Genomic DNA, 11022 nt, shown 5'->3' with positions numbered 1-11022 from the left:
CTTCCATTGGGATTGCATCCTATGACACACCAATTCAATGCAGAATCTGTATAGGTCTGCTTCGACAAACCCCTGTGTAATGAAAGCTTACCTTTTTATGCCTCAGCACAGTTCAGACTCCAGCCTCCAATGAATGAAGCTGACCCCAGAGGGGGGCAGTGTTGCAGATGTCTCAGAAGGGAGGATGGCACAAGCCTATTGCAGTTCTGTTAGGTGTATTATTTTTGGTTATTTTTTGGGTTCTTTTTTTTTTTTTTACAACAAAGAACACACTGAGCAAATAGCTGTGTGTTACCTTCTTTTTACTTGGTATTTACACACCAATATTGTACAATTTTCATGACTATTAGTGTGAGTGCAGCTCAGTTTTTTACTGATAGCACTGTAAATAAAAGGTCATTTTCCAGTAAATAACATGCTAAGCAAACGTTATTAACAATCAACCCCCTCCCCCCCCCCAACTGGTAGGCTGGTGTTTCAAATTGATTTTCAGGCATGTTTTACACGCTCTGGTATGGTCTCTGGCCCCATGGCTATATTTATGAAGAGCTGTATGCTTTATTTGGAGAGTATGTGCTTTTTAAGGAGTTATAACCAAGGCTTTCAAAATCATGTTCTTAATCACGCCTGCAACATTATCACAGGGCTTTCATACACTTCATTTTGGGATATGCACACATTTACAAGAGATGTTGAAACACATTTCAAGGCTGCAATCCTAACCTAAACATCCAGAGACAAAGGATTTTCACACTAATAAGAGGTAAGTAAACAGATTTAAATGCCTGTTATGACTACTTTATGCTTTCATTGCTGTGTCATTTTTTTAATAAGAGTCTTTGTCTCAAAGTATTATTAAACACTCTTTAACCACACACCTTAGGCTGCTCTTCCTCTGTGTGATCAGGGAACTCATTAAAAACTCAATAAGGATTGCTGTTCCTAACAGTTTAGCTACATCAAGACCAGAGATTTAAACAGTTTGCATAATGTAAACTAGTAGTCCTGCAAAATATTTTTTTTTTTATCGCAAAACAATATCGCAACTGTCTTGTGGTTTGTCTGTTAGCTTTGAATAACCATAAAAGGTTCCCCTGAAAAGAAATATGGATTAGTATGCCCAACATGTCTTCTATTGTTTTTTATCAGATAGAAGAAATGTCTGTCAATAGAACAAATGCTTGAAACAAGTAAAGCCCCCAGCAACAAAAGCTCAGAATTAATCATTTTTAGCAGCCTTAACCATTCACTTCACTTTCTATGTTCATACTTTTTCCTCGTCTCCTTTGTTTATTCGTTTTCTTGAGATCTTGAGATAAATAATCTCATGATCATGAGATAACAGAATGGCAATGGTGAGATAAATAATCTCGTGATCACAAGATAACAGAATGACAATGGTGAGATAAATAATCTCGTGATCACGAGATAACAGAATGGCAATGGTGAGATAATTCATCTTGTGATCTCGACAGATCAAAGTTTTTTGTTTTTTTTTTCCGATGGCCTCAACAGGCCGTTGAACTGAATGTCTTGGCACCGGATTACTTAAAAGAGATTCTGTCTCATTATTAAACCTCTGCGCACCAAAGATCAAATTGACAGTGAGGAGAAAGCGCATTTACCATCAGATTGTGGAACACATTGCCCTTTGTATTAAAGATGCTGCTTCAGTCAATATTTTTAAATCAAGATTAAAGACTTACTTTTATAGTTTAGACTTGTTAGCCTTTCTATTTGTTTTATCTACTCAATTGCCTTTAGTTTTTTATTGTTATTATTTAATGATTTTTGAATATGTATTATTATTATTAGTATTATTATTATTATTATTATTATTATTATTATTATTATTATTATTATTAGTAGTAGTAGTAGTAGTAGTAGTAGTAGTAGTAGTAGTATTATTATTTTATTTGTCATTGAACTACTTCTTGATATTTTACATTTGTTTTTGTTTTAACTGACATGTAAATCTCTTTAAGATACTGGTATGAAAGGCGCTATATAAATAAAATAATTAAAAGCCCTTAGGTCAGGGACTGAGCTAAATCAGTCCGCCCAGACAGCTGACATGTAAAAACTGCTTATCAACCCAAATTACAAACCTGCTAATGATGTAGTCCAAAAAAAAGATAACATTGTTTACAACACTATAGTCTTTACAGTAAAAAAAAATGAACTAAACTGGATCATCGAGCGAGACCATATTTATACAATTGTGAACCACTCCCACTAGATCAGTGTTCCAGGTTTGATCTTCTCACATGCCTCCAATGGGACGACAAGCCTATGACCAGTCTTTGAAGTCCTGCTGCTATAGCTGTGGCTCCCTGTCCAGCTGAGGCTGCAATGTTCTCTTTGCAGAGAGCAGCGATGTCATCTCATATCCACCACTGCTACAAATTAGCAGGTTCTGGCAAGAGAAGTCTCAACACCTACAGACACAATTAATTAGATATCTTTTTAGAGAACCCATACGGATGTACTTATTTTCTAACAGGAGGAGAGCATAATGTCTGTGTCTTGGAACTAGTTTAATTGGTGAGAGTGTTTGCTATAATGCTCTAATTATTACAATACATTGAAGAGGATTTACTTTGGAACGGTATGAGTCTGAGTTTATTCTGAATTCAGTTTTCAGAGAGTCCAGCCTGCCGGGAAAGGCATTGAACCAAGATTCTATATGTGCACAATTCTATTAGCAAATTACCAAAACTTGCAAAACAGCAGTCAATGATAAATCCCCATATATATATATATATAATATATATATATATATATAATATATCTATATATACTATATATATATATATATATAGTATGTGTATCATACACATATATGATACATACAGTGTGTGTGTATATATATATATATATATATATATATATATATATATATATATATAGTGTACCATACTGTATACATATATATATATATGTGACACGAAGTGCAATTTATCACATATATCCTTATAGCATTTAATTTTCAGGATGACATGGTTTCCCACTATCTGCAGATTCGTATCATTTAAAAAGGTGTTTTGTTATTTCTTCTGAATAATAATTAAGTGTTGAGTCGACATGTTTTTCTTTTCTGCCAAGATATTATGCTAAATTTTAATTTACTAAAACACTGGATCCATGCTTCTTAATTACAAAACACATGTAACCTTGGATTTTTGGATATTTCAGCAATGCAACAATTTTGCTTTGGATGTTAGTATTGGTTTGATCTGCAGAGGGTAATCTTGGCAGCTGGAATTGAACTGAGTGGCAAAAACAGATAATATATAAGTAATTGCATGGAACTTTGGACCAATACATTTAAAGGATACATGAAGCCCGGCTGGCAGTCTTCTTGAAAAAAATAAATAAAAAAGCACCATCTCTCATGCTTGAATACTTAATGTCTTCCTTGTTCAAATTATAATGTCTTATCAAATATGAATTTCAAACTGAAAGATTAAACGCTTAAATTATGTTAATCTAGCCCTCAGAATAGCACACGTTTGTATTCTTGTCAAGTTATTTAACTGCTTCCTGTATATCTCTGTTTTAGAACGAAACTGGCCCCAATGTACACCATGTTGCCATTGTGTTCACTTATTAAATTATTAAAATGTAAAATCATGTAAATATAAAGACTCTGATGTATTAGAACACAGTTTCTTGTGGTGGATGTTTACATGATGCATGTTCAGTGCCATACATATCACATGACTTGCAGCTAAGTATGGTTGAAAATGACCCCATCTATTACACAGTTTGATATATTATTTTAATGAAAGATTAGGGTTCAGTGTTTCCTAAGAAGCTGTGCTTGTATTGCTGTTTACTGTTTTTGCTTTTTAAGACTAGAGCCTGACTAAATCAGTCTCACATTTTACTCTTTCAATACGATGTCACTGGAAGCACTACAGCTTACAATCACAATGTTGTCAGTGTGATAGGCTGTCTATTTTGTCTGTAGGACGTTGTTAGCTTATATATTCTAAACAGTTTTTATTGTCTGTGTTTAGTCAATTGCACTCTCATTATTAATATTGATTAGAATCAAATTTGTTTTAAAATAATCCATAGAAAAATATGTTTATGCTGACAAGGAACAGTAAAGAATAAATTTCCAGCTCATTAAAGCATATATCATACAGCTCATTATACCATCCACCATACCACACTGACAGCTCATTATACCATACCACACTGACAGCTCATTATACCATACCACACTGACAGCTCATTATACCATACCACACTGACAGATCATTATACCATACCACACTGACAGCTCACTATACCATACCACACTGACAGATCATTATACCATACCACACTGACAGATCATTATACCATACCACACTGACAGCTCACTATACCATATCACACTGACAGCTCACTATACCATACCACACTGACAGCTCACTATACCATACCACACTGACAGCTCACTATACCATACCACACTGACAGCTCACTATACCATACCACACTGACAGCTCACTATACCATACCACACTGACAGCTCATTATAGCATATATCATACCACTGACTTGTCAAGAAAAATTATTTATTTGCAGAATTCCATCTAATAAACAATCAGTATCTGCTGTTACTGCTCGTCATTGATTGCTCCATTGCATTCAGTAAATACAGGAGCATGAATATTAAATCGATCCCACACTCCAAATATCAACCTCAGTTTGAATCATTTCCCCTTTTTAACCATTGGTTTGTTCTTACATGTGTTTATAGAGTGTTTTGTAGCTATCTAAAATCATTGTTGTGTTGGACTCACTCAATTGCGTAGTAATGCTATTATTGGCACATATAGTTTCTTAGTCATGGTACTGTAGGTCATATGCAACGAATTTAAAAAACAAACCATTTTTTGTAGTACCAATGCTTTTTGCATAGTCATTTGTATCTTGTCTGGACCTTTTGTTGTTTGTATTTTGGTGCTTATGAAAGGTAAGGCAGGCAGGCATCACAAGAGCTTCCTCATATAGCTCAGTGATTGGTTGTTGCCTAGTGGGGGCTAATCCAAAACCACATTTTATTTTGCTAATTAATAGAAAACCCTTACTTTGTGGTTTTTTCAACAATGGTATTTTGTTTTATATCTCAAATGCCCCTAATTAAACAGTGTTTTCAGGGTTTTGTGTTAGTACTGCTACTATTTTAATAAAAGTAAAACAAATTAATTAGTCTCTGTAAGAGGGCGAGGGGCCCTGTACATGATTTATTTTTAGAACGGGTTCTCCCCTCCGCCCATCTGCAGTTCATTTTGTGTTTTGTTTATTATGATTTATTTATTGTTATTTGTATATATGACGGTAAAGCGCCCCGTGTTTTGTTATTGTTTTGACGGCGTAGCCAAATGTTTTGTTTTGGTAGTGTGTTGCAACGTGGATGGGAAGCCCCACCCACTAATTCATAAACATGTGCAGATTGTGGCCGAGGGGTAAATGAATAATTACTAACTAGTTACTCAAACTAGTAAGTTAAAACCCCTCGGCCACAGTATATATACCTACAGCTATCTGCACTTGGGATCGGTGTTCTGAGGAGGAAGGAGAGCGAGAGCGAGTGAGGAACAAAACTATTATAGGATCAGTGAAGGCAATTGCCCAGCCTCACCTGGGTTTTGTTATTATTATTGTGTTCGTGATTTGTTTTATTTATAAACTTTTATTTTGCTCTGTGAGTAGTGTTTTCTGTTTGTTTAAATATTTACTTTATTTGTGTTATTTATTTAAATAAACAGCGCATAGCGAGTCTTTTGGACTGCAGTGCCTGAGTGTGTTTTGCTTCCCCATTCTGGCCTGACGTCACCACTCAGCCAAAACCTGTCACAGTCTCCAACAGACAAAGCTGGATAACAACACTTGATCTGATTTTCTGTAAGAACAGTAGCTAACAAGCGCTTTTATAACAGATGGTATTAATTATGAAACGCCATTTCATCAAAATGTAATAATGTATAAATTGACATACAGTACGTTAATTACAGCGTGTAACATTGTTTTTTTGTTGTTCCTGAGTAGTAAGTGCTATTTCCTAATTGCTTATGCCTCAAAAGTATAGAAAATGGCTATTATTCTCCACAAAAAAGTGAGTAGTTTTTCGAGATTTACAGTATAATCGTAAATCTCGAAAAACTACAACCTTCTAAATCTTTTGTAGTCATTTTTGTATTACTTTAGTATAAATACATGTTAATTTGGATTCATATGTTGTTTTTTTCTGACTTTATGTGAACGAAAAGACACACATTTGCCCGTTTTCCCATTGGAAATAGTGATATTTTGAAATATCACTGTCCTGGTCACAAAAGCAAAGTTTGTGGGGAATAATAGCCATTTTCTATACTTTTGAGGCATAAGCAATTAGGAAATAACACTTACTACCCAGGAACAAAAAATTGTGTTACATAGTGTAATTCCTCTGTGACCCCTACAGCAACAGCATCAATTATGAATTGAGAGGGTGGTATTTTTTTTGTCAAATGACACCACATTAAAGACACATTTTTACGTTTAGCATGCATACATTAATGTAACAGAAATGAATGTATCTAACATTCACTTCATTGTGATGAAAGTGGTTTAGCATTTCTGAACATGTTCAAAAGTATTTTGCCAGTTTACTATGATCTCGTGCGTTATTACTATAATTTTCAAACCTTCTACTGCAAAGTTGAATCAATCTCAATCTTACTTACAGTACTGACCAAAGACCTGCACTAGATCTTCACTGTATCTATAAATTCTACAAAATGAATAAATACAAATGATGTAAATAGATTACATTACTGAACGATATTCTCTGTTGTGAAATAGTTAATAAACTAGTCTTAGGTACAGTTTAGCTATACATCAAAGTGTAAAGTAAAGCATTATTGTTATTAAGTTTCTAAAAACCTTGGTTACTAAGTTACCATCAGCCTCTGAAACGTTGAAGCTATTTTGTTTGAGAATGCATTGGTTACACGTGACTATAAAGGTCTTGATGTCGCAGGCATTTCGGTGGTATGCGTAACAGAGCACTTGAGAAATCGGTATGAAGTTTTCCAAATAGGACTGTAATGGTTCAATAGCAGAATAAATATTTCATTTTTTAAATAACATATTATAGTACGTGTGTTTCTTGCTAAATTGCAGTGGACAAACAGTATTGTCATCTTGCTTTGTAGAATGATTGTAATACATAACAAACGTGCAGCGATGGGGCTGTTTTTTTTAATTATTTAATTAAATCCACAGACATCCCGAATGCAGATGCAGATATGTTAACAATATCTCTACAAGGACCCTACTTGCTCTCTAATAACACGCATAACCCCCCAAGCGTGTAGATAACGGCACAGGCACAACACTGAAAGAATACCCACCAGACTGTGACGTCACTGAAATACACCCCCTCCTTTAACTATTTGGCAAACAGGCGTTGAATAGTGTTTGAGATCCGGTACTGAGGAGAGCAAGAATTAGAATGTCAGCCTAAACTACTGTAGTGTGGTAAGATGAGGACTACTTGAACGCTTCTATTTCTTTTTATCAATGTGTTTATTATTAGTAATAGTATTATTGTTCATGTTATCATATTGGTTTTAACTAAATGCTAATCGTTTTATTTATGTGTTATAGGTATGTTCATATTCCAGTGCTTAATACTTACTGCCTGTTATTTGTTAAAATGAAAATATGAGCTTGTTTTTTTTTTTTGTTTGTTTGTTTGTTTTTGAGTCCTGATCCGTGTATTTGTTTGTTTAGTATGCATGTATTTATTTATGAACCTATCTTAAAAAGTACACCTCGAAGAATGGTTAACGTTTTAAATTTGCAGCAATAGGAATTTTTCAAAGGCATAGTTTAAAATGCATCCAAAAAGCAATTAAGAATCCTGTAGTATATTTCACAGTTTATTTATTTATTTATTTATTTATTTATTTTTGTTACAGATAGCATATTAATGTAAACCAAAAGGAAAAGCCCGACACACGCCGTATGACATAAAACTTTTAACGAAAAGAAATGAAACTTGGGGTTATCCAACCAGCATAAACACAGGCAAACAAAAATACAACAAACATGGAGAATGTATCAAGCCCAGATTATCTCAACAAATCCTGCGACCACCCGATGAACTACTGTGAGAACAACCGAACTGATGCTAATGAGACCGCAACAGAACCGTACTTCTACCCAGATTTCTATGTCCTTCTGCCGGTGATCTACTCCGTGATCTGTGCTGTTGGGCTCACAGGAAACACCGCTGTTATATATGTGATCCTTAAAGCTCCTAAAATGAAGACCGTCACTAATATGTTCATCCTAAACTTGGCCATTGCAGACGATCTCTTTACTCTGGTGCTGCCTATTAACATCGCTGAGCACCTTTTACATTACTGGCCGTTCGGAGAAGTGCTCTGCAAAATAATCCTGTCGATTGACCACTACAACATCTTCTCGAGCATCTACTTTCTGACGGTGATGAGCATCGATCGTTACCTGGTGGTACTCGCGACGGTGCAGTCCAAGACAACGCCACACCGCACCTACCGGGCGGCCAAAATAGTTAGCCTGTGCGTGTGGATCTTGGTGATCCTGATCGTCCTGCCTTTCACCGTCTTTGCTCGGGTCTTCACCATTACGGATGACCTGGACAGAAAGAGCTGTGTCCTGAGTTTCCCCAGCTCCGAGAGCTTTTGGTTCAAAGCCAGTCGCATATATACCCTGATTCTAGGCTTTGTCATTCCTGTTTCTACCATCTGCATCCTGTACACGATGATGCTTTATAAACTCAGGAATATGCGTTTGAACTCCAACGCGAAGGCACTGGATAAAGCTAAGAAAAAAGTGACCATCATGGTTTTCATCGTTCTCGCGGTGTGTCTGTTCTGCTGGACCCCGTTTCATCTTAGCACAATAGTAGCTCTGACCACGGACTTGCAAACCACTCCTTTGGTGATAGGGATATCGTACTTTATCACTAGTCTGAGTTATGCCAACTCTTGCTTGAATCCGTTCTTGTACGCTTTTCTAGACGACAGTTTTAGAAAAGCTTTTAAGAAAATGTTAGAATGTAGACCTGCTTAAAGAACGTGTCTGGCCCATTATATCCTCAATATATTTTAGAGAAATTTACTACAGTATATTGTATATAATGATTATATTGCTTTGATATATATATATATATATATATATATATATATATATATATATATATATATATATATATATATCGATCAATATATATATTAAGTCCCTGTACCTAGTAATCGTAGTTCATTTTCTTGATTTTTTTATCAAGATTTTCACACATGGGCTGTATTTTTTCTTTAAACTGTCGCTTTATACATTGGGTTTTGTCGCCCTCTGGTGTAAAATAGTGGTACAGCACAACTATGATAAGCAGTGGCATTCATGCATACATTTGTACCAGTAACTATTGCAGTTCTTTTTAAGTCAACAGTAAATGACAATATTTTTGTAAACATGTTGTACAAATGTAAATGTTAAAACATGGTGGGGAATAGTTAGGCGTAATCTACTTACATTTGACAGTATTTTGATTAATGAATTTATTCTTCAATTTGGCCTTTAAAGTTTTCATACATAATATTGTAATATAATAAAACAGAAACATTGGATTAGTTATAAGTTATGAAACTACAGTTTAAGATGTATAATTAGGGCACTTTGGTATATGATATGCTTTGCTGTTTGCTTGTTTGTTTGTTATTCTCTGTATTAATGAACATTGATTGACTGATTGTAAATTTCTAGCTGCCACTAATGTGCTTAAGATAGAAGGATTGGAGAAACTGCTTTTTGAACACGTTTATTGATTATTGATTCCTTGATATATGTTTTTAATATAAGATCATCAAGCACGACATACATGTGCAGAAAATGTGGTGTAGAATGTGTACAAAGGTCCTTAAAATCACATTCATTACAGTAGCTTCACATGCTATCTGCCAAATTCTGTATGTAAGCTATATGTAAATGTTTGTTTAAACAATAAATCACATGTCACACAAATTCTCTCAAGTTTGGTTTTTATTACAGTCAATATTTTAGCTTAAAGTAGGCCTACACTCTTTCAAGCACAAATCAGCTGCATTGAAATACATTGTTTTATATTATTTAAACAATTCAACACTTTGTGTTACACACAGACTTAATGTTAAATGTCATGTTAACGAAAACAATGAAGTGACATTGACCTGACACTAATACACTGTGTATAGTCTTTGAACAACGCCTGTGGTAACCTCCAATTATTAATGTAAAAATGTATAATGAAGATCAATATAATTGAAAACTGCATCTCCAAATATGTCAAAAAACTGGAATAACCCAAAATGGGGAAACTGTATAAAATAAGTTGGTTTTTTTTTTGTTTTTTTTTGTTTGTTTTTTTTAATTGTGATGGGGGGCTGTCACAGAGACTGTCGAAGTGGGCGGCGTCAGAACCAGGAAGGAATGAAATACACAAAGACAGATGATGTGAAATGATGATGGCGCTTGCTTGCGCCGGTTTATTGTAAATAAAAGGTTTAAACACGAAAACAGAAACACTGCACTCTATGCCAAAATAAAAGAGACAAACAAAAACAGACTATATTTAACAAAACGGTGCACGGACAGACACACTGACAAACACGGCGAGTTTCTAAATAAACAAGTATTGTGCTGGTCCCACCAGCACGCAATAGCAATTGTTGTAAATATTTTATCCTTCTCTCTCTCCCGTTCTCCACTCACCGAACACCCAACCGCGAGTGAGTGAAAACATGCTGTTTTTATGCAGCTGTACCAAGAATCGACTGCTAATCAACCATTCAATTGGAGTCTCGGTATAACTGCAAGTGAATTAATAAAGTGCAATTCCTCGTGCTCACATATTATTACTTTTTACTTGCACGTGAAGTGTGGTGCAATCCTTGTGCCTAAATACAAATATACATTTTAAACACTCATGTTACACAGACCCGTTTATATCGTGTACCG

General features: G+C 35.0%; 1 protein-coding gene across 1 annotated transcript; it reads left to right on the top strand.

The window, feature by feature from the left end:
* The first annotated feature begins 7459 nt into the window (after positions 1-7459).
* On the top strand, positions 7460-9112 carry npbwr2b (neuropeptides B/W receptor 2b). The gene is made up of 2 exons (XM_041258550.1): positions 7460-7521; positions 7965-9112. Exon 2 carries the CDS (start codon positions 8095-8097, stop codon positions 9100-9102), a length of 1008 nt encoding a protein of 335 aa, XP_041114484.1. The 5' UTR covers positions 7460-7521; positions 7965-8094; the 3' UTR covers positions 9103-9112.
* The last annotated feature ends 1910 nt before the right edge of the window (positions 9113-11022 follow it).

This window comes from Polyodon spathula, chromosome 8 (genome assembly GCF_017654505.1).
Source record: "Polyodon spathula isolate WHYD16114869_AA chromosome 8, ASM1765450v1, whole genome shotgun sequence".
In the NCBI taxonomy this organism is placed as follows: Eukaryota; Metazoa; Chordata; class Actinopteri; order Acipenseriformes; family Polyodontidae; genus Polyodon; species Polyodon spathula.
Note: the sequence above shows the minus strand (reverse complement) of the source record. Positions and strands in the feature narration are given on the sequence as shown.